This window comes from Pan paniscus, chromosome 20 (assembly GCF_029289425.2).
Source record: "Pan paniscus chromosome 20, NHGRI_mPanPan1-v2.0_pri, whole genome shotgun sequence".
NCBI classification, from domain to species: domain Eukaryota; kingdom Metazoa; phylum Chordata; class Mammalia; order Primates; family Hominidae; genus Pan; species Pan paniscus.
The window spans coordinates 43,682,551-43,710,493 of record NC_073269.2 but is presented as its reverse complement, the minus strand read 5'-3'; the positions used below and the strand labels follow the sequence as shown (position 1 = coordinate 43,710,493).

At 39.1% G+C, this 27,943-nt stretch overlaps 2 protein-coding genes across 26 annotated transcripts in view; one reads left to right on the top strand and one right to left on the bottom strand.

The window, feature by feature from the left end:
• The window catches only part of LOC103784476 (zinc finger protein 571), a 30,257-nt gene extending 13,376 nt beyond the window's left edge, over positions 1 to 16,881 (top strand). For all 7 annotated transcript variants that reach the window (XM_034945202.2, XM_034945197.3, XM_008960847.4 and 4 more), the window contains one exon: positions 14,847 to 16,881. In XM_034945202.2, coding sequence (XP_034801093.1) covers positions 14,903 to 16,540 — 1,638 coding nt within the window. In that variant the 5' untranslated portion in view covers positions 14,847 to 14,902 and the 3' untranslated portion in view covers positions 16,541 to 16,881. The remainder of the gene's footprint in view (positions 1 to 14,846) is intronic.
• The window catches only part of ZNF793 (zinc finger protein 793), a 91,533-nt gene that overhangs the window by 9,278 nt on the left and 54,312 nt on the right, over positions 1 to 27,943 (bottom strand). For 14 of the 19 annotated variants that reach the window (XM_008960843.5, XM_055103126.2, XM_055103122.2 and 11 more), the window contains 2 exons: positions 15,049 to 15,107; positions 11,137 to 11,283 (listed from right to left, as the gene is read on the bottom strand). The gene's annotated coding sequence lies outside the window, so the exon portion shown is untranslated. Of the gene's footprint in view, positions 1 to 11,136; positions 11,284 to 14,940; positions 15,108 to 27,943 lie in introns of all 19 variants that reach the window. The other 5 variants (XM_063600223.1, XM_063600231.1, XM_063600228.1 and 2 more) reach the window with 4 other exon arrangements.

Genomic DNA, 27,943 nt, shown 5'->3' with positions numbered 1-27,943 from the left:
AAAGATGTGAATAAATTTTAGCTTGTCTTTTTCCCAAGGGGGTCTCACGTTTTAAGGCTTCAGTGTTCTTTGGTGATGGATTTTAAGAATAGGCATATTTCAAAAATTTCAATTGAAGTAAATAATGCTAGAATTATTGAAAAAAATTATGTGGATGTTTCTAGTTTTGGTATTTAAACATAGATGCTGGTCACTTTTCAAAGTGTTATAGTGGAACTAATTCAAGTGTAATAGGTGTCTTAGTTCATACTGTGTTACTATAAAGGATACCTGAGGCTGGGTAATTTATACAGACAAGAGGTTTATTTGGCTCGTGGTTCTGCAGGTTGTACAAGAAGCATGGCACCTATGTCTGTTTGGCTTCTGGTGAGGACCTCAGGCTGCTTCCATTCATGATGGAAGGTGAAGGGGAGCCAGTGTGTGCAGAGATCACATGGTGAGAGAGGGGAAAGGTGACAGGCTTTTTTAAAAACCAGCTCCCTTGAGAACTAGTAGAGCGAGAGCTCAGTCACCCTTGAGGGAGGGCATTAATCTGTTCTCGGGGACCAGCCCCCATGACCCAAGCACTCCCACTAAACCCCATCCCCCAAGACGCCATACTGGGGACTAAATTTCAACATGAGATTTGGTGGGTACAAACCACATCCAAACCATAGCAGATGGTATTTCATGTTGTATATCCATCAGTGTAGTTATTGTCATGGCATGCCTGATAAGAAAATGTTGTGGAAAGAAAGTCAAGCTAACACCTACAAATACAAAATGGATTTTGGCTCAGGTTGAGTGTATAACCTGAAAATATGGGAATCAGTGAATAAATCCTGTGATGGTGAAGACTGCAGCTATTGATAGAACATGTTAGAAATGTGCTGTAGGACAGTATATATCATGAGGATTGATGTCTGCTGATGAGTTAGAACAGTTCCTGTTAGGCCTCCAACTGTCAGCAGGAAAATAAAGCCTAAACCTCATAATATAGCTGGAGATCATTTAGTATTACCTCCATGTAGGGTTGCTAGTCAGTTAAATACTTTAACTCCTGTTGGAATAGCAATAATTATAGTAGCTAGTGTAAAATACATTCAGGTATCAATGTCTATCCGTGCTGTAAATATAGCCTCAAACGATAAAGCTTATGAGCTAAATTGATATTATGGGTCATATTATTTCTATATAATCAAATGGTTCTTTTTTTTCCAGAATAATAGGTAGCAATATGTGAGATTATTCCAAAACCTGGTAAAATAAGAATGTACACTTTTGGATAGACAAAAATATCAGAATAAATGTTGGTCTAAAATTGGATCTCCTCCTCCAGCTGGATCAAAAAAAGTGTATTAAGGTTATGGTCTGTCAGTAGTATGGTGATGCTGGTTGCTAGTACTGGGAGAGAGAGTAATAAAAGCACAGCTGCAATTAATAGTGGTGTCTGGTATTAGATATGGCTGGTGGCTTTATAACTGTAATAAAATTAAAATTAGTAGCTCTGAAAATTGATGAAACACCTGCAAAATGTAATGAGAAAATGGTAAGATCTTCAGAGGCTTCTGCATGTACTAGATCAGGCCATCTTGAGTTATTTTATACGGTAAAAGGTAGGGGTCCACTTTCATTCTTCTGCATATGGCTAGCCAGTTATCCCAGCACCATTTATTGAATAGGGAATCCTTTCCCCATTGGTTAAGGCTCACCTGTTTTCCGATGTCACAGTACTGCTGCTTCCTGTAGAAGGGGCTTCCTCCACAGGGCCTATGTGAATGGGTGTTGTGCTGGTGTCAGCTGGTTGGGTTGGTCTGACCTCAGACCCTGGGGGAAATGGTCAGGCGCCAGCAGAGTTGGAATGGGGCAAGTAGTTCCCCAGTTCCCCCCAGGCCCCTAGCTGGCCCACTGGACAGCCTGTGTGAGACCTGAAGGGGCTGGACTGCAGTCGGGCTAGCCCAGAGTTCAGCTGCTGGCTATGATGTGGGGAGGCGGGACAGGTTGGTTTCCAGGTCACTGGTCAAACTCTCATGCAGGGTCCTACAGAACACTTAGCTGGTGGGAGCCCAAGGGAATATCAAGGTATGTGGGGTTTGGATTTTCAGAAGGGCTCTGGGCTGCAGGTGAAATGTTCAGGTGGGGGCAGGGCGGCTGTGCTGTGGGCCTTTCACTGGAGCAGGACTCCTGCAATGGAGACTGACAGCTGCGGAGCACGTGGCGCGCTTGCCCTTCCCTCCCTTCCAAACAATGCCGAACTTCACTGTTTAGGGCATACAGAGGTGCCAAGTGTTATCTGTTACCTCTGGGAGTTCTGCCCCAGAGGAACACAGAACCGCAGGCCACCAGAGTTTAGGCGGAGGTGCGGTTGCTGCAGAGGTGCGGTTGCTGCGCTGGAAGCCTGAGCTGGTGAGCCTTAGCCGCCTCAGAGGAGGTAGGGCAGGGGTTGCATGGTCTGCTATCTGGGAGGTTCCTGGGGGAATGTGGAGCTGTGCCTGCCTGCAGAGTTCAGGTGGGGACAGGGTCGCTGTGCTGGGGAGCTCAGGCGGGGGCAGGGTGAAGCCAAGCCTTTCCTGGCGAGGAGGGGCTGGGCATTCTGACCGCCCCTCAGCACTGTGACTGTGGCTTCCACTGGGGTTATGGCAGCTGGCACCAAGCTGCTCAGGGATCCGGGGCTTGTGGTGCTCCACATGGGCTTGAGCAGTGCCTCTGCAAAAACTCTAGGTGGCTTTCTGTGTTGGTCTAGTGGCCCAGGGATGGGAGTTGGGGGTTCCTCCTGTGCCCAGGATTGCAAAGGGCCATGTGGGAAGTGTGGCTTCCCCAGGGACTCTCACTCTCTCACCGTTTCACCATGTTAGGGAGCTTCTCCCACTCCATGCCAGTCCCAGGAAGGTGGCTGCCTGGCTTCTCTCTCTGTTCTCTGTGAGTTCCCTGGCGTCCGTGGTAAATCCTGACATGGTCTTTTAGACCAGCGCTATCCCAACCTTTTTGGCACCAGGGACTGGTTTCATGGAACACAGTATTTCTGGCCGTGGGGAGTGGGGCGAGAGGGGAAGGGCGGACTGGTTTGGGGATGAAACTGTTCCACCTCAAATCATCAGGCATTAGTTAGATTCTCATAAGGAGCCCGCAACCTACATCCGTCCTGTGCACACTTTACTATAGGGTTCGAGCTCCTATGAGAATCTCAAGCTGCCGCTGATCTGACCGGAGGCGGAGCTCAGGTGGTGATGCTCACTCGCCCACTGCTCACCTCCTGCTCTGTAGCTTGGTTCCCCACAGGCTGCCAAACAGTAAGGTCTGTGGCTCGGGGTTGGGGATCCCTGTTTTAGATGATCCACTTAAAGAGACAGTATTTACTTCCGACTTTGTTTCCTCTCCCTGAGAGTGGTGCACACTAGCTGCTTCTAGTCAGCCATCTTGAGTGCCCCCTCTAGAGTTACATTTAAATTTACATTGATTAAAATTTGAGTAAATTTAAAGTTGAACTGAAATTCTGTTCTGAATAGCCGGCTATCACTCATGGATCTTCTCACTATTTTGCTACATATATGAGTTAGTCTGTGGGTAGCTTGTCTGGTTTTGGGGTTTTTAGCTAAAGTTCTCTTTGTAAAATTGTTGTTAATTCATTACATAAAAGGTATAAAGGATTAGCTTTGCTTTTTTTGTCCTTAATATTCTTTCATCTTTGCATTATGATACTTTTTCTGTAGCACCTGAAGAAATTCCCTTCTCCTATACTTTATGTTGTGAGTAAATGTTTTGGTCTAAATAAATATAATTGTTAGGTTCTGTTGATTTGGGGCTAGGTTTGGTTCAAAGTGGTCAAATCAATATGAAACCTTCCAGATGTAGGCTGGGTTTAATAAACACTTTGGTTTATTAAAGCATATAGTATGCTTGCTTTGTTATGATTTACCTCATATAAATTTGTTAATTATAAATTTGGATATATTGAAATATTTGAGGAGGGTGATGAAAGGTTGTGTGCGTACTTCATGGCCCTATTCAATTAAGCTCTCTGTTCTTAATTTACTATGAAATTTTCCTTTCACCTTAAATTTCATAAAGTTTGTTGTGAGTGGAATGTTCTTTAATTAGAAAATATAGCCCATTTCTTTCTGTTTTATAAGCTGCACCATGACCTAACGTTTTATGTAAATACTTGTGTTTAGTACCTTTTAAGGTTTTGCAGAAGATGGCGGTGTATAGGCTGAATTAGCAAGAGATAGTGAGGTTTACTGGGGTTTATTGATTACAAAAAAAAAGGAATATAAGCACTGCCAAGTCCTTTGTGTTTTAAGCTGTTGCTGGTAGTACTCTGGTGAATTAACAAAGTTACTCTGGTGAATTAACAAAGTGAATAACTTTGTTAATTTAATTAAGTTTATGGCTAAGCATATTGGGGTATTTCTTCCCAGTTTGGGTCTTTGCTATCATGTATTCAGAATATATTAAATCACTTTCACAGTTTATTTTTATATTAGCTGTAGCTTTTTATGACCTAGTTAAGGTATAACTTTATTTGTTTATAATCTTAAACATGTTTTATGCTGAGTTTTGTTAATTTGGGTTAGTCATATGACTGCAAGCATGAAATTTTACCAACCCTAAGGAAAATTAGTATAACTTAGTCAATCTTGTGTTAATTGCTTAATTTGTATCATTGCTGTTTTCTGTGGCTGTATGGTAGAGTAAGGTTTTACGAGCTGCTAATTAGTGTGCTTGAAGCCTGCTCTATTTTATTTTTGTTGATCTAGAGGACATTCTCACTAGAATGCAGATAGTTGCAAGTGTTACTAAAAATGAATAAAGAGGCCAGGACCAAACCTATTTGTTTATAGAGTTATATGAACTCATTTAGGCATTGTCAGTGCCTTGCTTTGTGAATTAAGCTACATTAGCTTATATGTGGAAAATTCTCTCTCAAGAAAAAATGGCTAAGTTTAAATGCTGTGTCATTATTGGTGGATTTTTTAGTAAATTTAGTAAAAAACAAACTTTTAACCCAGAAAGCCTAATTTTTAATTTATTTTTTGTATTTTGATAAATTCTTTAGGAGTTGGGCTAAAACTTAGTTCTAGATGAACTTGTGTGTGTGTGTGTGTATGCATGTATGCCTTACCTGTAGTTAATAAATACAAGATTTCCTGTTTTGAAGTTTGGCAAGAATAAAAGCCTTATATCCTCAAATACTACAATAGCTTGAGATTGTGGAGTTAATTAACGGAAATTGTGTGTATATGTTTGTGTCATGTTTTTTACTATGTCCACCGAACATGGAGTAATTAACACTTTATGGTTTCAGTGTAGAGAAAGACTATTCAATTTCAGCTCAGCTACAGTTTGCTTTATTGCATCAAGTCCGTGACAGCCATGTTGGATCACAACATTCCCTAAATTAAAAAATAGCAAGTATGTGACACCATCACAGTGATGTGTGATCATGGACTGGTTAGCCATTAGTCACCAAGATGTCTTATTAAAGAGGAATGAATGGGCAATCTTAAGTCCGTGACCCTGAAGTAAGAACCAGATGGCAGGCATAGTTTCATCCAAGTTTCATGGGCCCAGAACGAGAAGTGGGACACATCTCAAGCAAGTTGCTGGTTTCCTGAAGCTTAGTACTAAAGAAATCCTGTTGGCGGTAATAAGCTTGTTGTCAAGGATTGATTTGACTGAATGTACTGTGAATAATCAATAATTTCATGTCCTATGTAAAATATAAGGATTTAATGTATTGAACAGTATTTGTATGGTAAATCTGACATATGTGGGTATGCCATTCAATGGGTTAAGCACTGTTTGTAATTTCATGTATATGCTTATATGCATGGGGAGTGGATCTTAATGTATGATTACACATGTATATACAATGTACAATCAAGCATAATAGTACTAGTACATTATTATCAGGAAAAGCACATAATGCATCCATAAAGTAGTTAGATATTATTTTCTCAGTACTGACATAGCATTTAACAATGATTTTTCTCAAGTAGCAGAGTCAGGTTATAGTTTAAGTGGAACTTCAGCTTCAGAACTCTGAGACTTGAGGTTCTAGTTTTGTTATTTGGGGTGTTGTATTGTTAGGTTTGTTCATAGAGTTATTTATAATTATGTGAATAACAGGTTATGAAGTGGAGGTGATTTTTGATTTTGAAAATGTAAAGGATCGGGTAATTTTTGAGGGTGAAGAGTTTGGACGTCTTCAGGAAGTTTCTGTAGGTATAACAGCATTATATAGTTATGAAGGCCGACTCATGGCTGTGGCCAGTTGATCTTTATTTGTTGGTATCTTTATTGTTACTGAGATTACTCTGGGAAATTAGATAGCTAGGAGTATAGCCAGTAAAAGTGAGATAAGGAAGGAGAAGAAAATACTTTCATTAGGAGATGGTTATTGAAACTATCATTTGGAAGTGAGAAATGATTTTTAGAGGGACATTTTCTAGTCATATCTAGTAAAACTGGTGCTATGTTTAGGTTTGTTGAAAAGTTTAGGTATGGTGATAAACCATGAACAACTGTTGGGAAGAAACCTAGAATGTTGGAAAATTTGTGTATGTATGAGGATTCAAATTTAAGATTTTATGTTATTAGTTGAGTTCTAATGTTATAATGAAACTTAAGGTAGTTAAAGCATGAGCTAAGAGTTTCAGGTAGAATGGCATAGTCATTTGGGGAATAGTTATGGGAATAATATTTTTGGAGATAAAAAAATTTAGTGAAAATAATACTGATTGCAAGACATTCAATTGAATTAGCTCGGAGGGGACTGTTTTTGTTGATTTGAGTTAAAGTTGAAAAGCAGGGTTGTCCCAGGACTGTAACGAAAATAACTTGAGTACTATAGACAGCTCTTAGGGAGGTGACAATAAGCATGATTTAAAGGGCTCAGGTGTTAGCATACGTTGCGGTTTTAATAATTAAATCTTTGGAGTAGAAGCCTTTAAGGAAAGGCATACCTATTAAGTGTAGACTTCTAAAAATGAGTAAAGACGTAAAGAGTATAGTTTTAAATAGGCCTCCTAGTTTTCTAGAATATTTTTCTCATTCAGGGTACGAATAATGGATCCAGAGCATAGAAAAAGTATATGTTTCAGGAATACATGTGTACAGATGTGAAGAAATGCTAAATGTGGTTGATTAATGCCACTAGTGACAATTAGGAGACCTAGGTTTGAGGTGGAAAAGGCAATGATTTTTTAAAATGTTATTTTGTGTTAGGGCACAGATTGCTGTGAATAAAGTAGTAATAGCAGCTAAGCAGTTTTGTTATTTTCTTTTTTCTTTTTCTTTTTTTTTTTTTTTTTTTTGAAACAGGATCTCGTTCTGTTGCGCAGACTGGAGTGCAGTGGCACAATCACGGCTCACTGCAGCCTCACACTCTTGGGCTGAAGTGATCCTCCCACCTTAGCATCCTGAGTAGCTGGGACTACAGTTGTGCACCACCATGAATGGCGGATTTTTTGTTGTTGTTGTTGTAGACACAAGGTCTGTGTCTACTGTGTTGCCCAGGCTGGTCTTGCACTTCTGGGTCCAAGCGATCCTCCTGACTCAGCCTCCCAAAGTCCTAGCATTACAGTTGTGAACCACTGCACCCCACTGTGTTTTATTTTCAATTAGTAGATAAAAGTGTATTAATAAGAAAATTCTTGTTACAGCTATTGTGCTGAAATGAAGTAAGGCTAAAACTAGTGTTGAGCCCTCTGTCACTGATGGCAGTTATGGGTGAAAACCAAATTGGGCAGATTCACCAGTTGCTGCTGCCAGGAGAAGCCTAATTAAGGGACAGTGTCAGGGTTGGGGTTGAGTGTGGAAATTTTCTGGAATTCTCAAATGCTTGAGTATAACAATCATGCCGTTAATAATAGGAATCCAATATCTCCAATACTTTTATATAGAATTGCCTGGAGGCTGCTATGTTTGTGTTTGTTAGGCTGTATTATCATCCATTAAGTAAAAATAATATAATTTCTGTTGTTTTTCATCCAATAAAGAGTTGGAAGAAAAAAAAAAGAGTTGGAAGAGGTTGGTGGCATTAGCTAAGATTAGTGTGGTGGTGAGGAATATAAGTATGTACTTAAGTAACTGATTAATATTTAGATCTGAAAGTATGTATCACATTGAAGATTCTATAATCATGTGATGAAAGAAGCTACTAGTACAAATATTATTGAGACGTAGTCTAACTTAAAGCTGAGTGTCAGTTTTAAAGTTTGAATAGTCATTCAATGTCAGGTTGAAATAATTATTTCTTGCCCTGAATGAATAAATATTAGGGTTGGAAATAGGCTGGTGGCAAATGAGTATTTTTGTAAATAGTTATAGTAATTGGTAAAAATAAGTTGGTAAGTAAAATTATGATAGAAGAACAGAAGAAATTAATTAATTTTATTTGAAGTTGCACCAATTTTTGGCTCCTAAGGCCAACAGATTACTTCTAACCTTTAAAAGTTCAGAAAGCCACATTGTTATATATGGAGGCATGAGTTAGCAGTTCTTGCATACTTTCTTAGCAAAAACAGCAGTTCCCCCTTATCTGCGGCGTATACATTCCAAGGCTCCCCCAGTGGATGCCTGAAACCAGAGCTAGTACTGAGCCATATATATAATGTGTTTTTTGAATCTGATAAAGGAGATAGCTACTGGGTGGTGACTAATAGGCAGATCCTATTTCGATAATGGCAAAATTAGACAATATGCTGGTCAGAGGGATGATTCATGTCTTGAGCAAGATGGAGTAGGATGGTGTGAGATTTCATCATACTATTCAGAATGGCACACAGTCTAAAACTTATGAATTGTTTATTTCTGGTATTTTCCATTTAATATTTTGGACCTCAGTTAACTATGAGTAACTGAAACCACACAAAGTAAAACCTTGGTAAGGGGGAACTACAGTAAAGAGTTTTAAGCTTCTATATAAGATTGACAACTGAATGTTTTATTTAAACTATGTTTACAGTGTATGGGTCCTAGAATAATTTTGGAGTTAAGTGATAGGGGTAACAGAAGTAGGAGATGTATAAATATGAAAGTATTTTCTCATGTGAATGATGGTTTGATGTTATTAATGTGATATGTGAATTTTTCTCATTGTGATGTGATTGATAGATAGACTATATGGCCATAATTAGTACATTAGTCCTATTTGGATAATGGTAAAATTAGATCATAAAAAAAGATATAATTTCAAATAATTCTCCATTCTGGTTAATAGTTGATAGTAAGGCTATCAACTGCTAACTCATGCCTTCATATGTAACAATGTAGCTTTCTGAACTTTTAAAGGTTAGATGCAATCTGTTGGCCTTAGGAGCCAAAAAGTTGTTGCAAAAGGCTAGGTCAGTTAAGGCTAGCCCATACTTATCATGTTTCTGTTAAAGGAAGTAATGTCTGTAGTCTGCGAGCTAATAGTACAGATGCTCCTCAACATATGTTGGGGTTACTTCTGGATAATGTCAAAAATATTGTAAGTAGTTCTGTGTAACCCCTTGGTAAGTCAAGGAGCATACTGAATGTGTATTGCTTTCTTACCATGGTAAATTTGAAAAATCTTAAGTCTAAGTATCATAAGTTGGGGAACCTTGTGTATGGTTTGGCTATGGATTTGTTCATAGTTTGAATTTGTGTTTTTGTTTGTTTTTGTTTTTTTGAGATGGAGTCTCGCTCTCTCACCCAGGCTGGAGTGCAGTGGTGTGATCTCGGCTCACTGCAACCTCTACTTCCTGGGTTCAGGCGATTCTTTTGCCTCAGCCTCCCAAGTAGCTGGGATTACAGGTGCCTGCCACCATCCCTGGCTAATTTTTGTATTTTTAGTAGGGCTGGGAGTTTCACCATGTTGGCCAGGCTGGTCTCAAACTCCCAACCTGAGGTGATCTGCCCACCTCAGCCTCCCATGCTGGGATTACAGGCATGAGCCACCGTGCCTGGAATCGTAGTTTGAATTTGTAAGGCAAAATCATTTTGATGTTGTGTGGTCATGGGCAGTTATTAGGGCTCCTATAAAACTTCATGGCATTTGGATGAGAAATGCTATAATTAGTAATGCTGTATGAGCTACAGATGAATACACAATGAGTGATTTTAAGTCTGTTTAGTATGAACAAATAGAATTTGTTATAATTATTCCTCATAGTGATAATATTAGAAATAGGCTATATACTGTTAGTAGATTTAAAATTAGAGTAATTTGTATTACACCACAGCCTATTAATTTTAGTAATGTGGCTGCAAGAACTGTGGGTGCAGCATTTGGGGCTTCTACATATGCTTTTGGTAATCAAAGATGGAGGATATAAAGGGGTGGGTTTTTCGTTGTTTTTCCTTTGTTTTTACTATGAATGCTATAATGCCTTCTATTATAGGAGACTATTCAGAAGTTTGGTAGTTTTTGAATTCAGTAGTAGGTTATTAAGATATTTAATGAATCCATGGTGTTTTAGATATAGATTAATTCTATGAGTAGGGGTAAAGAGCCAATCAGTGTATACAACAGGAAATGAAAGTCCTGTGTTTAATCATTCTGTTTGGTTTTCTCATTGGGTAGTAACAATTACAGTTTGAATTAGAGTTGCTCCAAAGAGACTACAGAATACAATTAGTTCTATGATGGTAAATGTCATGATTAGGAATATTTGTAGAAAAATTAACATTGAGTATTTTTTTTGTATATCTGATTCCTTGAGTTGGTGTTGACTTGCTATAATTATGTCTATCTTGGGAGAGGTTAGGTGAAGCGAGGTGGAGGGAAAGACATGAAGGAAAACATTGTTTCTGGCCAAGTAGTGTGCTCAAAGTTTCAAAAGGATCAAGAAGGTGAAGAAAATAATCACAGGCGGGGCAGAGGTTGTAGACGATTTGTAGAAAGTACACTGTGAATTCCAAAAGGCATAGTTTGGAGTGAAGTAGGACATGGATGGGATAAGAGTCCTAGTGATGACGAAGGACCCAGGAAACCAAAGCTTTTAAGATAATTGAGATAACCCAGAGATGTCAGGCATTAAAGGATTGGCCTCTAGTGGTCTTTTAGGGGAGGGTGGGTGGTTATTCTTTTTATAACTTAAGGATAGTAAGGCTATTACACTAAGAGCTTATGGAAATTGAGATCTCTGTGGAGAAGCCAGCCTTAATAGCAGAATGTGGAGGTCTTACCAGAGCTATGGAGGCTTTCCTTGTAGACTGCAGTGGGTGGAGTGGCTGTCTTACAGAAGAGAGATTACTGGAACAGCACTGCTAGGAGCCTGGGATTGGGGACAGCTTCTCAGGAAGTGCAATGGTACATGAAGTTTCAGGTGAGCCCTGAAAGAATGAAAAACAGGTAAGGAGACTGAGGATAGAGAGAAGAGGGAAGAGCATTCCTAGCAGAAGTAACAGCGTACTGCAGGCCATAGGAGGATGGAGCTTGGTTTATATGAGGTATTGAGAGAAAGCTTTTGCAGCTGGAGCCTAGTGAGGCAGAGGTGCCACAAGGGAGTTGGAGAGGTTGACTGGAGCCAGGCCAGGCAGAACCTGCTAGAGGTTATGAATACAACCTAGTAGGTTATAAGCAGCACTTGTTGTTTTTAATAAAACAGGAGATAAAATAACAAAATATGAATATATAATACATATAGCAAAGATAATTTTATGACATCCTTGTTTTATGTTTGAGTGTGTGTACTCAGTCATAATATGTATTTCTTACTATGAAATTTTAGTTAAAAGAAGTTTGAAAAATACTGCAGAAGAGTTTAGATTTTATCCCTCCAATTTTTGCAGGCTATTGAAAAATCTTAAGATGGTGACATAATGTGATTTTCATATTTACTATTCCATTCTATCTGCCAGATGGAGATTAGAACAAAGGGTCTCATAACATTACTGAGTAGGTTTTTGTTGTGGTTCCGGATGCTTTGGGGCCAGGCGCAGTGACTCATGCCTGTAATCCTAGTGCTGTGGGAGTCCGGGGCAGGTGGATCACTTGAGGCCAGGAATTTGAGACCAGCTTGACCAATATGGTGAAGGCCTATCTCTACTAAAAATACAAAAATGAGCCAGGCATGGTGGTGCACACCTGTAATCCCAGCTACTCAGGAGGCTGAGGCAGAATTGGTTGAACCTGGAGGCGGAGGTTGCAGTGAGCTGAGATGGCACGACTGCACTCCAGCCTGGATGACAGAGCGAGACTCCATCTCAAAAAAAAAAAAGATGCCTTGGGCTTCCCGAGTGTCAGCAGTGGTGTTGGTGATAAGGTAACAGATTCGAGAGCTACTTAGGAGATATATTCAGTAGGACTTGATGGGGGCAAGAATAAAAGAAACCTCCTAAAATGACTCCTCCTTTTCAGACTCCATTTTGTTGTCTTCACTCATCACCCCTTTTGCAGTTTTCCCTTTTTTCACCATATAGTTTTTTCATTAATTTAATGACAATAAAAAGAGCTGCTACTTAATTGAATACATTTTTATATGTACTCCTCATTCTGGGCACAGTTCTGAGACTTTGGTATTCTAATCTTAACTTTTTCTATATTCCTCTAGATTTCTGTTTAGCACCATCCTGTGTTCTCATAGTGCCTCCTACCCCAGAATCATATTAGATTAATATTTCTTCCCATTTTTATTAGGGCACTAGCACATAGGTAGCTATTTTGGGTCCCAACTGAATTTATTTGATTCCTTATAGTGTTCCCTTAATCACCATAAGCCCATTGATTTCTTTCAGTGTTTTATAAACCATATTGTTCTTCTATGAAAGAAACAAAAGCAGGGTCTATCTTGTTCTAGGATATGTTGCTGACATGAATTGGTGTTAAACTGAGCTGTGCTGTGTATATGGCAAATGGTGGGGGGGGGTAGTTGCTTTTGTTTTTATCATTTCTTTTTGCTTTTCAGCAAAAGTGTGTTTTCTCAAGTTTTGGAGGCTTATTTCTAAAAGACTCTTTAAATTTGAGCTTACTGATGTGTATTTATTTTTCTTCCCATGACCAGTCTTTGTTATTCTACAGCCTATATACAGTGGTCAGAGACCCTGTGCCTGCTGATCCAGTTACATCAGATAGGTTTCTCTGCATTTGAAAAGTACACTTGTTTCTCAACTTCTTTCTTCGGAATAATATAACATCTTTATTGTGTAAACTTGTCACTATTTCTAGGAGATTTTGAGGTACTTCTTCGGGAAATATAAGAACATTTGGCCTTAAGTAATAAATATTGGAAAGTAAGACATGAAAAACTATATTAAAGGAATAAAACATTGTATGTATACTGTGTTCTGGGGACTAGCTATATAATAAAACAGGCATTTTCCCCCTACACATGTAGAGCTTGAGGAGTAGAAAGATCAACAGATAAATAAATGAAATTTTAGAATTGCAAAAATTCAAACAAGAATTAGGAATAAATTACAGGTATAGAAAATACATGGCATGGACCTAATTAAAGTGATCCAGGATAGTCTTTCTGAGCAGCTGACATTTAAGCTAGGACATTTCACACGCAAAGGAGGTGGCCACTTTGAGAGCATTCTTGGCAGATGGAACAGCATATGGAAAATGTAAAATGGGAAAGAATTTGACATGTTCTTGGAACTTAAATCAGGCCAATAAGATTAGAGCATTGTTCTGAAGATAGTAGTGGCTCAATTTGAGGCTTAAAAGGTACGTTGAAGAAATTGGAGACATTTAAGAAAGAATTGGATCGTAAAGGAGCTTGTAGGCCATGAATAGGAGTTTGGATTTTATTCTAAATACAAGGGTAAACCATTGAAAGATTATTAGCTCTATTCTCAAACTTTGTGTTTTATGAGAAGCATCTAAGGAGATTTATGAATGAAGGAACATATTTTAGAAATTGTTGACAAATATTGAATGCCAGCAATGTGTAAGTAATGATGTTAGGCACTAGAGATAAAGCAGTATATGAAACAAAGCCCTTGCTTTGATTAAGCATGGGACAGACAGACAATATTCAAACTTTAGAAATGGTATATCCATTAGTGAAAAATGCAATATAGGTACAATTGTGTGTTGGATGTTTTGATAATGTGACAGCTGAGCAGAAAACTGAAATGAGGGAACAAGCCATGCAGGTATCTAGAGGAAAGGCATTCTAAAGACAAAACTGTAGGCATATGCTTGACACTTTTTTAACACCAAGGAGGCCATTATGACCACAGCCAAATGAATAATTAGGGGAGTGGTAAGTGATGATATCAGAAAAGTGGCCAAAGTGGGAGATGACATAAGAAAAGTGGCCACAGGCAAGCTTGTGTGTAGGGTCTTGTGAGCCATATTAAGGACTTTGGATTTTATCCTGAGATGGCAGACCATTAATAGGGAAGATTTTTAGCAGGGGAAATCATGTTATATAAACCACATTTTAAAAGAATTCCTCTGGCTGCTGTATGAAGAATAGATCATAGAAGCAAGGATGAAAGCAGAGAAACCAGCCAAGAGGTTATGACAATGAGAGAGGGGTGACTTGGCCTAGGATGGTGGTAGTAGAGGTGGTCAGATTCTTAATGTTGACAGGAGAGCTGATAGGATTTGTTGATAGATTATATGTATGTCCAGCTACACATCTGTTTGTTTTCAAGACGGTGTTTTTATTACTATTTTATAAGCCTCCTGGGTGTCTCTAAGCCATTCCAAAGTTTGAGAACCACTGACTTAACCTATTTTTCTAATTACCTTCTTTCCTATAAGCTCTCCTTTTTCTTTATTCTCTCCTTGTGCCTTTAAAGAAAAATGGCACAAAATATTTCTGTACTGTTCAAGCCATTCTATTCTTAATGAGAATTATTTTCATCTATCATTTTTACCATAGAATTTTTATTTCTCCCTGTAAACAAAAGCAGGAATTTGCTTTCTTTTTATTCTACAGACTTGGAATCCAGTTGTGTGACCAAAAAGTTATCTCCAGAAAAGGAAATTTATGAAATGGAATCACTCCAGTGGGAGAATATGGGGAAACTTACCAACCATCACCTTCAATACAATGGTCTTGGAGACAATATGGAGTGCAAAGGCAACTTAGAGGGTCAAGAAGCAAGTCAGGAAGGGCTTTACATGTGTGTCAAAATTACCTGTGAAGAAAAGGCCACTGAAAGTCATTCAACCTCTTCTACTTTTCATCGGATAATTCCTACCAAGGAAAAATTGTACAAATGTAAGGAATGTAGACAAGGTTTCAGCTACCTGTCATGCCTTATTCAACATGAGAAAAATCATAATATAGAAAAATGCTCTGAAGTTAAGAAACACAGGAATACCTTTAGCAAAAAGCCAAGCTATATTCAACATCAGAGAATTCAGACTGGTGAGAAACCTTATGAGTGTATGGAATGTGGAAAGGCCTTTGGTCGTACTTCTGATCTCATTCAACATCAGAAAATTCATACTAATGAAAAACCTTATCAGTGTAACGCATGTGGGAAAGCTTTTATTCGTGGTTCACAGCTCACTGAACATCAGAGAGTTCATACAGGAGAGAAACCATATGAATGTAAGAAATGTGGAAAAGCCTTTAGTTATTGTTCACAATATACTCTTCATCAGAGAATTCATAGTGGTGAAAAACCCTATGAATGTAAGGATTGTGGGAAGGCCTTTATTCTTGGCTCTCAACTTACTTATCATCAGAGAATTCATAGTGGTGAGAAACCTTATGAGTGTAAGGAATGTGGAAAGGCCTTTATTCTTGGTTCACACCTTACATACCATCAGAGAGTTCATACTGGTGAAAAGCCTTACATATGTAAAGAATGTGGGAAAGCCTTTTTATGTGCCTCCCAACTGAATGAACACCAGAGAATTCATACAGGAGAGAAACCCTATGAATGTAAAGAATGCAGGAAGGCCTTTTTTCGTGGCTCACAACTTACTTACCACCTGAGAGTTCATTCAGGTGAGAGACCTTATAAATGCAAAGAATGTGGGAAAGCCTTTATTTCTAATTCTAATCTAATTCAACATCAAAGAATTCATACCGGAGAGAAGCCCTACAAATGTAAGGAATGTGGAAAGGCCTTTATTTGTGGCAAACAACTTAGTGAACATCAGAGAATTCATACAGGTGAGAAACCCTTTGAATGTAAGGAATGTGGAAAGGCCTTTATTCGTGTTGCATATCTTACTCAACATGAGAAAATTCATGGTGAGAAACATTATGAATGTAAGGAATGTGGGAAGACCTTTGTACGTGCTACACAACTTACATATCATCAAAGAATTCATACAGGTGAAAAGCCCTACAAATGTAAGGAATGTGACAAGGCCTTTATTTATGGCTCACAACTTAGTGAACATCAGAGAATTCACAGAGGTGAAAAACCTTATGAATGTAAACGGTGTAGGAAGGCTTTTATTCGTGGCTCACACCTTACTGAACATCTGAGAACTCATACTGGAGAGAAACCCTATGAATGTAAGGAATGTGGGAGGGCCTTTAGTCGTGGCTCAGAACTTACTCTGCATCAAAGGATCCATACTGGTGAGAAACCCTATACATGTGTCCAGTGTGGTAAAGACTTTAGACGTCCTTCACAACTTACTCAACATACAAGGCTTCATAATTGAGAAAGCCTTGAATGTGATTAAATTTAAGAAAATCTTCATCGTCTATTTCATATCTATAATGAATGTAGGACATCTTGCTTCTGCTCAGAATCTGCTCATTCTTAGAAGGCCTACATTAACATGGATGCAGAATAATTTCAGAAACCCCTTAAATAATTCCTTAACATCTCTACAGACGCTAGAATATAATGCTGAATTATATCCTTTATTAAGCATCATCTCCATTTCACCATATCCTAACTGAAATCCTATATATTTCTTGTGTGTTCTTTTCTATTTGTAAAATACTGTAATTGTATTACAATGACTAAATTATAATTAAATACATATAATTCCCTTTCGATAGTATCTGATATTTGTTGTTAAAATGATTGCCATTATCATCATTACATACTGTTAGAGAACTCAAATGGTGGGAATATTTTATGATTACAGTAAAAAGATGCAACCATTCTCTTATCATGTAGCCCCTTTAGAACAACAGATACTTTATTTTAGAACAAAACCTTTAAAGTATAGTAAAGGTATGAAGGACTTCTGAGCATCAGATAATCCATACCAGGAAGAAACTTTCAAAAATTGCTTTAGGGCTGTTGTTTTTTGTTGTTTTGTTTTTTAAGAAAGTGAAAGATTATTTTTCTACAACAAATTCCAAAAGCAAAAGTTTTTGGCCCACATTTTCTGATTGTTATTTTAAGGGAAAAAGAATTTCTTAACAAAATGATGGCCAAGGTAGTTCCATATATATATATACATATATTCCACATGTGTGTATGTGGAATATATACATATATTCCGCATGTGTGTATGTGGAATATATTCCACATGTGTATATATTCCACGTGTATACATTCCACGTGTATATATTCCACATATGTATACATTCCACGTGTGTATATATTCCACGTGTGTATATATTCCACATATGTATACATTCCACGTGTGTATATATTCCACATATGTATACATTCCACATATGTATTCATATATGTATTCCATATATGTATATATTCCATATACATGTATATATTCCATATACCATACATGTATATATTCCATATGTATATTCCACATATGTATTCCATATATATATATTCCATATGTATATGTGTGTGTGTATAAAATATATATTTGCCTTAAATGGAAATATAAACAATTTACCAACTACAGTTTTTCCTCATTTGAATCTAACCCATTTCTGATATACTGAATGGTAAATTTTTAGAGACCCAGATCTCGGAGGCTACATTCCATTTTTTGGTCTTTTTGTCTTTTTTTTGAGACAGGGTCTTGCTCTCCTTGTTCAGGCTGGAGTACAGTGGCACAATCACAGCTCACTGCAGCCTTGACCTCCTAGGCTCAAGCGATCCTCCAACCTCAACCTGCCAAGTAGCTGTCACCATAGCTGTTCATCACCATGCCTAGCTCATTTAAAAAAAAATTTTTTTAGAGATGGGGTCTCACTATGTTTCCTCATCTGGTCTTAAACTTCTAGGCTCAAGCATCTACCTGCCTCAGCCTCCAGAAGTGCTGGGATTACAAATGTGAGCCACCACATCTGGCCCCATTATTTTATTTTTGGTTTGTATTATTTTTATTTGGCCCCATTATTTTAAATAGGAAAAACAGTATGTTTTCAGTTCATTAAAAAATCCTAACCAAATTTAATTTGAATTCAACTTAAGCCACCTAAATGACCTCTATCAGGGATTTCTGAATAATGTAAAACACTCAAAAGCCAGTTAACAGTTAATTACCAGGTATGTTTGTGCATGCAGTGATTTTGAAAAATATAATACATGAATTATGCTTTCCTTCTATGCTTTAAGGAACAGATACTATAGTGACAATAAATGTAATACATTAGTACATAATGGACGCAAATGACAGATAAAAACAGCTTTAAATAATTTGAACTTGTTAATTAGAATGTTGTTGAATGAGGGCTGATGGTCAGAAATTAATGATGGTGAGAAGAGGTTAATGGTGTTCAGTGAGTGAAGGTGAGTGAGAATAATATATTGGAGCAGCAATCAATCAATGCCTACAGTTCTTCTATGATTCCAAGCATCTGGTGCACAGAACTCAAGACCTCAAAATTGAGTTACTGTATACAAAGCTGTTCATAGAAAAACAAATGTTACCAAGAAATACTTACCTTTTCTATATGCAGTGTTATCTCTTGTCTTCCAATACATTATCTTTTTTGGTTTCAAACAAAAAAAAAAACGGAGTTTCGCTCTTGTTGCTCAGGCTGGAGTGCAGTGGTGTGATCTTGGCTCATTGCAACCTCCACCCCCGGGTTCAAGTAATTCCCCGGCCTCAGCCTCCCACGTAGCTGGGATTACAGGTGCGTGCCACCACGCCTGGCTAATTTTGTGTTTTTAGTAGAGGCAGGGTTTCTCCGTGTTGGTCAGGCTGCTCTCAAACTCCTGACCTCAGGTGATCTGTCGGCCTCAGCCTCCTGAAGTGCTGGGATTATAGGCATGAGCCACCACACCCGGCCTACATTATCTTTAATGAACATTGCAGCCCACTGAATTGTCATCACTCTGGAAACCACTGATTGTATATAGTGTATGATTATAATCTAAATGTTAATTCACTGTTTTACAAACTATTGTCAAAAAAAAAGTGGTAACTGAGAATCATTAGAACTGAATAATCGGTGTAACCACCATGATGCCACAACACTCATGCATTCTTCGTCTCTAAAGTACGTTTTGCTCAGATTGGATAAGTTATGCCTTCATTATTCAGTCATTAACAATTGAGAGATTAACATAATTGCAAAATTATAAATTTAAAGGAAAAGTTAAATGTCAGTAGACTGTTAGGTGCCCTTCTACCATCAAACATACTTGCATATTAACTGCCATTTGCAGACAATATCTTGAGCCAGACTTTTCAAAAATATGTTCAAGAAATAATTCCCAAAATACGTAGAGCGGGTTCTACCTCATTGCATATGATACAGTGCATAACCAAATTTCCTTACTGGCATTGTGAATTCCACTCTGAACAAACCAAATTAAAAGGTTGAGAAGACCTGCAGTAAAGAAAATACTATCTTTTGTTTAACCCATTGTTTCCCAGTCCTGACCATTAATCCTTTCTCTTCTGTATGCTTATTAATATCTTTGGCTTGTGAACACACTTGCAGAATTTCTTTTTAACCATAAAGAATGATGGTAAGGGGAAATTTTAAGCATTATGTCAGTTATTTAAATTTGATGGATGATATAGTGCTTTTCTGTTCTTCAATCATGGACTACGCTAGAGAGGAACAATTTCTGTAGCCAAGGTTTTTACAATCCTCTACACTCCATCATTGTCTAGATAGATCAATTTTATAAGGGTTTTGTCTTTTTTTGTTTAGAGGTGGGCTCTCTGTCACCCAGGCTGGAGTGCAGTGGCATGGCTCATTGCAGCATCAAACTCCTGGGCTCAAGTGATCCTCCTGCTTCAACCTTCCAAGTAGCTGGGACTATAAGTGTGCACCACCACACCTGGATAATTTAAATTTTCTTTTTCTTTCTTTCTTTTTTTTTTTTTTTTTTTTTTTGTAGAGACAGGGTCTTATTTTGTTGCCCAGGCTGGTCTCAAATCCCGGGCTTCAAGTGATCCTCCTGCCTTGGCCTCCTAAAGTAGTGCAATTACAGACATGAGCCATACCTGACCAAGGCTTTTTCTGTTGTTACAAGATTGTTTAAAAGAAGAAACTTAATAACTGTTAACTCTTTCAGCACTTATGTTTATTTCATAAATCATGTTTTCAGACAAATTTCTCTCAAAATGGTTGGGGGGGGAGGAATGTACACTAATCAGAATTACTAAGACAGACAAAAGTGGTTGCAGCACTGCTTTAGTTGCTCCTTTGAGTTTTGTTACCATCATAAGTGTTCAAAACGAAGCTTTACTTTCTTTACATCCATGTTTTTCTTTTTAAAAATCATGACATTCACGCCTGTAATCCCAGCACTTTGGGAGGCTGAGGCCAGTGGATCATGAGGTCAGGAATTCAAGACCAGCCTGGCCGATATGGTGGAACCCCGTCTCTACTAAAAATACAAAATTAGCCAGGTGTGGTGGCACATGCCTGTAATCTCAGCTACTCGGGAGGCTGAGGCAGGAGAATTGCTTGAACCCAGGAGGCAGAGGTTGCAGTGAGCCAAGTCGTGTCACTGCACTCCAGCCTGAGCAACAGAGCAAGTCTCTATCCTAAAAAAAAAAAAAAAAAAATTACATTTATCTTACAAAGTTACATACGAAGTTTATCCTATACCAAGGAAATAGTGTAAAATTTATTTTTATTTATATTTTTATTTTTTTCGTTTTGAGACAGAGCCTCATTCTGTCACCCAGGCTGGAGTGCAGTGGCGCAATCTCAGCTCACTGCAATCTCTGCCTCCCGGGTTTAAGCAATTCTCCTGCCTCAGCCTCCTGAGTAGCTGGTATTACAGGCGCCTGCCACCATGCCCAGCTAATTTTTATATTTTTTGGTAGAGATGAGGTTTTGCCATATTGGCCAGGCTGGTCTCAAACTCCTGGCCTCAAGTGATCCACTCGCCTTGTCCTCCCAAAGTGCTGGGATTACAGGTGTGAGCCACCACGCCCAGCTAAAAAAATTTTTAAAAACCACCTTCATTGTATTGCACTCATCTGCTGTTAAAACTTTGGTGTTTATTTTTTGATGTTTTCTTCTGTGCTCAAGTATGGGCCTCATTTCAGTCTGGTAACAGTATACTATAATAGGATAACTGCAAATATATCTGTCACTTTAATTTGTTTTAACTTTAGAAAATTTTAAACATGGGCAAAAATAAAATAGTACAGTGTACCCATAACCTCTTTAATAATCACCCTATTTTTGCCTTTCTTGTTTTCTCTCCCAATAAGTTTTCACTGGGATATATTAAAGACAACCAGCATGCTATATACCTTTTCCCCCTAAATATTTTCAGTATGTATCTTGAACAGATAAGTCAACCTTTCACAATAATAGTTGGTTTGAGTCCAGATTTAAATAAGGTCTGTACATTATATTTTGTTGGTATTTGTCTTGTGCACCTTGCTTTTCTTTTTCAAAATGCCTGCAGAATTACATGTAGCAACCTAGTAACAGCAATGCCATGATATACTCTATCCATTCCCCATAAGCTGAGTATTCAGGTTGAGTTTTCTATTTCTGCAAACTAGTGCAATAAATATCTTTATATGTTTATTCTTGGATTTTATTTATATAGAATATATTACAACTGATTATACTGCCAAGTCAAAAGTATTTGTGCATTTTAAATTTTAATAGATCATGCCCAATTACTTTTGAAAATGTCAATTTACATTCTCACCAATAATGTGTGAGAGTGTTTCTTTCCAGTGACATCACCAGTGTCAAAAAACATGAGCTTCTGTTGGAGCCATGATGGAATAATTGGTTTGTATGACTGTGATCCCTGACAGAAGAGAATCATGTGGGCCAGGTGTGGTGGCTCATGCCTGTATTCCTTGCATTTTGGGAGGCCAAGGCAATCACTGGAGCGCAGGAGTTTGAGACCAGCCTTGGCAAGTTAGTGAAAACCCATTTCTATAAACAATACAAAAGTTAGCCAGGTGTGGTGGTGCATGCCTGTATTCTCAACTACTTGGGAGACAGGTGGGAGGATCACCTGAATTTAGGGAGGTCAAGATTGCAGTGAGCTGTGATCATGCCACTGCATTACAGCCTGGGTGACAGAGTGAAACACTCTCTCTCTGTCTCTCTCTCTCTCTCTCTCTCTGTCTCTCTCTCCATATATATATATAGTGAAGTTGTGCAATAGTCACACAAACTTTCTACTTGGAGACACATTCTGGATAATGAGAAAGCTGATCCCAAACAATATGAAGTTCTTACTGTGTTAAGAAGATAACAGAGAGACATGCTGGCTGGTGCAGGACAGAGTTCCAGAGAGGAAGGAGATATACAGAAAAGATTTTCAGAAATGTGCACAGAGGTCTTTCTCTCTACCCGGCTTAATTGGGACCCAAATTCCTCAAGTGGAGGGAGAGCTTTGGATGATTTCCACCGGTATCTCCTCGCAGGTATTAAGGGAGACGCTCGGAAACCCATAAACTTGTCTAAGGCGACTGAAGTCATCCAGGGGCATGATGAGTCACCAGGACCGTTTTTAGAGCACCTCCAGGAGGCTTATCAGATTTACACCCCTTTTGACCCAGCGGCCCCCGAAAATAGCCATGCTCTTAATTTGGCATTTGTGGCTCAGGCAGCCCCAGATATTAAAAGAAAACTCCAAAAACTGGAGGGATTTGCTGGAATGAATATCAGTCAGCTTTTAGAAATAGCCCAAAAGGTTTTTGACAACCAAGAGTTTGAAAAACAAAAACGAGCAACACAGGCAGCTGAAAAGGCTGCTGATAAAGCATTCAAATGACAAACAAAAATCTTAGTGGCGGCTATCCAAGAGGTACAGAATGAAATGGCCCGTTAATTTGGACAGACACACAAGAACAGGCTTTTTGAAACCTGAAAAAGGCATTAACTGAAGCCCCTGCTTTAGCCCTCCCTAATATCTCAAAGCCATTTCACCTGTTTGTCCATGAAAGCCAGGGAGTTGCTAAAGGGGTGCTTACTCAGACCTTAGGACCCTGGAGACGCCCAGTAGCCTATTTATCTAAGAAACTGGATCCTGAGACCTCTGGATGGCCAAGTTGTCTGCGAGCCAAGCAGTAGCCGCTACAGCAAGCCTAGTCCAAGAGGCTGATAAGTTAACTCTGGGCCAAAATTTAACCCTTAAGGCTCCTCATGCCATAGAGACTTTACTTCAAAGTGCTTCTGGCGAATGGATGTCAAATGCTCGCATCTTGCAATATCAGAGTTTACTGTTAGATCAGTAAACCAACTTTCTCTCCCACACGGTGTTTAAATCCAGCTACTATCCATGACTGTCAGGAACTGTTGGAAACTACCGAAACTGGCCCACCCGATCTTCAAGATGTGCCCCTAGAGAAGGCGGACGCCACCATGTTCACAGACAGTAGCAGCTTTCTCGAGCAGGGAGTACGAAAGGCCGGTGCAGCTGTTACCACAGAGACAGATGTGTTGTGGGCTCAGGCTTTACCAGCAAACACCTCAGCGCAAAAAGCTGAATTGATCGCCCTCACTCAGGCTCTCCGATGGGGTAAGGATATTAACGTTAACACTGACAGCAGGTACGCCTTTGCTACGGTGCATGTACATGGAGCCATCTGCCAGGAGCGCAGGCTACTCACCTCAGCAGAAAAGGCTATCAAAAACAAGAATCCCCCGTCTTCAAAGCCTAACAGATCAAGCAGCTCTCTGGGGAACAACCTGCGACCAGGTAAATGCCAAACAAGGTCCTAAACCCAGCCCAGGCCACCGTCTCCGAAGAAACTTGCCAGGAGAGAAGTGGGAAATTGACTTTACAAAAGTAAAACCACACCAGGCTGGGTACAAATACCTTCTAGTACTAGTAGACACCTTCTCTGGATGGACTGAGGCATTTGCTACCAAAAACGAAACCGCCAACTTGGTAGTTAAGTTTTTACTCAATGAAATCATCCCTTGATATGGGCTGCCTGCTGCCATAGGGTCTGATAATGGACCGGCCTTCACCTCGTCTATAGTTCAGTCGGTCAGTAAGGCGTTAAACATTCAATAGAAGCTCCATTGTGCCTATCGACCCCAGAGCTCTGGGCAGGTAGAACGCATGAACAGCACCCTAAAAAACACTCTTACAAAATTAATCTCAGAAACTTGTGTAAATTGGGTAAGTCTCCTTCCTTTAGCCCTACTTAGAGTAAGGTGCACCCCTTACTGGGCTGGGTTCTCACCTTTTGAAATCATGTATGGGAGGGCGCCGCCTATCTTGCCTAAGCTAAGAGATGCCCAATTGGCAGAAATATCACAAAAGAATTTATTACAGTACCTACAGTCTCCCCAACAGGTACAAGATATCATCCTGCTACTTGTTCAAGGAACCCATCCCAATCCAATTCCTGACCAGACAGGGTCCTGCCATTCGTTCCAGCCAGGAGACCTAGTGTTTGTTAAAAAGTTCCAGAAAGAAGGACTCACTCCTGCTTAGAAAAGACCTCACACCATCATCCTCACAACACCAATGGCTCTGAAGGTGGACGGCATTCCTGCTTAGATTCATCACTCCCGCATCAAAAAGGCCAACAGAGCCCAACTAGAAACACGGGTCCCCAGGCCTGGGTCAGGCCCCTTTAAAACTGCACCTAAGTCAGGTGAAGCCATTAGATTAATTCTTTTTATCTACCTCACTTGTTTGTTTTTGCCTGTTATGTCCTTTGCGCCTTCCTACTCCTTTCTCCTCACCTCTTTCACAACAGGATGTGTATTTGCAAACACCACTTGGAGGGCCAGTACCTCCAAGGAAGTCTCTTTTGCAGTTGATTTATGTGTACTGTTCCCAGAGCCAGCCCGTACCCATGAAGAGCAACACAATCTGCCGGTCCCAAAAGCAGGAAGTGTCAACCTTGCAGCAGGATTTGGACACTCCAGGAGCCAAACTGGATGTGGAAGCTCCAAAGGTGCAGAAAAAGGACTCCAAAATGTTGACTTTTACCTCTGTCCTGGGAATCACCCTGACACTAGCTGTCGAGATACTTACCAGTTTTTCTGCCCTGATTGGACATGTGTAACTTTAGCCACCTACTCTGGGGGATCAACCAGATCTTCATTCCATAACTCGTGCTTCTCGTCCTAAATTATGTACTAGAAAAAATTGTAATCCTCTTACTATAACTGTCCATGACCCTAATTCAACTCAATAGTATTATGGCATGTCATGGGAATTAAGATTTTATATCCCAGGATTTGATGTTGGGACTATGTTCACAATCCAAAAAATCCTGGTCTCATGGAGCCCACCCAAGCCAATCGGGCCTTTAACTGATCTAGGTGACCCTATGTTCCAGAAACCCCCTAACAAAGTTGATTTAACTGTTCCTCCACCATTCTTAGTCATAAAAGATACACTCCAAAAGTTCGAGAAAATCTAGATAGGCGCCAACAGGAACGAGAAAACAACATCCCCTGGTATCAAAGCATGTTCAACTGGAACCCCTGGCTAACTGCTTTAATCACTGGGTTAGCTGTACCTCTCCTCATCATACTATTAAGTTTAATTTTTGGGCCTTGTATATAAAATTGGTTTCTTAATTTTGTAAAACAATGCATAGCTTCTGTCAAACTTATGTATCTTAAGACTCAATATAACCCCCTTGTTATAACTGAGGAATCAACGATTTGATTCCCCAAAAACACAAGTGGGGAATGTAATGCCCAACCTTGTTTTTACTAACCCTGTTTTTAGACTCTCCCTTTTCCTTTAATTACCCAGCCTTGTTTCCACCTGAATTGACTCTCCCTTAGCTAAGAGAGCCAGACAGACTCCATCTTGGCTCTTTCACTGGCAGCCGCTTCCTCAAGGACTTAACTTGTGCAAGCTGACTCCCAGCACATCCAAGAATGCAATTAACTGATAAGATACTGTGGCAAGCTATATCCGCAATTCCCAGGAATTCGTCTGATTGATAACGCCTAAAGCCCCCGGTCTATCACCTTGTAATAGTCTTAAAGCCCCTGCACCTGGAACTGTTTAATTTCCTGTAACCATTTATCCTTTTAACTTTTTGCCTACTTTATTTCTGTAAAATTGTTTTAACTAGACCCTCCCCTCCCCTTTCTAAACCAAAGTATAAAAGAAAATCTAGCCCCTTCTTCGGGCCGAGAGAATTTTGAGCGTTAGCCGTCTCTCGGTCGCCAGCTAATAAATGGACTCTTAATTCGTCTCAAAGTGTGGCGTTTTCTCTAACTCAGGTACAACAAGGGAAAAACACTGTAAAAGAGTCTTGGTGATCTGTGGGAAAATATAAAGATATATGTAAGTGTGAGTCTGAGAAGCGGGGAGAAGGCAGAAAAAATATTTAAAAATAATGGTTGAAAATACTCCAAATTTTTTGGAACCTATCAGCCACAGATCTAAGAAGCTCAAGGAATTCAAAGCTAAACACAAGACAAATTGCTGAAAACTAGTGGTAAAGGAAAATCTTGAGAACAGCCTGATGGAAAAAAGATACATACATGGGGACAAAAGTAACAAGATTCATAAACTCCTTGTGAGAATCTATGCAAGCTAGCAGAGAAAGGAATAGGGGGGAAACTCTATCTGGTACTTCTGCACTTGGTAATAATATGAAAAAAGTGAAAACTTTTATAAACAAATGAAAGCTAAAGCCTCAGGGAAAAAAGAAATTGTGTTCTTTGCAGCAACATGGGCACAGCTGGAGGCCGTTAAGTGAAGGCATGCAGGATCAGAAACCCAAATACTGTTATGTTCTCACTTATAAGTAGAAGCTAAACATTGAGTACACATGGACACAAAGATGGGAACAATAAACACCAGGGCCTGCTTGAGAGTGGAGGGTGGAAGGAATGTGAAGGTCAAAAAACTGTCAGCTACTATGCTCACTATGTGGGTGGCAAAATCATTTGTACACCAAACCCCAGGGATATGCAGTTTGCCAATGTAACAAACCTGCATGTGTACTCCCTGAGCCTAAAATAATAGTTTCAAATGAAAAAAGAAATGAACGGTAAGAGAATTCATCACCAACAAATGCAGATGGAAACATGGATTCATACATATGAATGGAAATTAACAGAAAAGTTAAATATGAGTAAATATTGTTTTCCTCATATTCTCTTGAAAAAGTAATTGAGTTTTTAATGCAAAATCAATAATGTAGTATAGGGATGGTAATATTTGTGGCAATTAAAATATGAAAATGGCTCAAAAGGTGAGAAGGTGGAATGGAAGTATTATTTGTGTGAGATCCCAGCAAAATATACGATAGGGTATAATATGTAAAACTAGACATTGAAAGCTAAAAATGAATGTTGAAAGCCTCTAGGAAAAAAAGCACTCAAAATTCTAAAAAGTGCCGTAATAAATAAGCCAGTAGTAGAAGTAAAATAGAATATAATTTAAAAAATACAAAAATAGGCAGAAAATTAGAAAAAGAATTAAGGATAGATAAGAGAAACAGAATAAAGAGCAAGATGATTGTTACAAACCCAAATATATCAATAATTACAAACAATGTTAATGGCCTAAATACTTCAGTAAAAAAACACAGAAGAAAGCCAGGCGTGGTGGCTGATGCCTGTAATGCCAGCACTTTGGGAGGCCAAGGTGGGTGGATCACCTGAAGTCAGGAGTTTGAGACCAGCCTGGCCAACATGGTGAAACCCCATCTCTACTAAAAATACAAAAATTAGGCAGGCGTGGTGGTGGGCACCTGTAACCCAGCTACTCAGGAGGCTGAGGCAGGAGAATCGCTTGAACCCAGGAG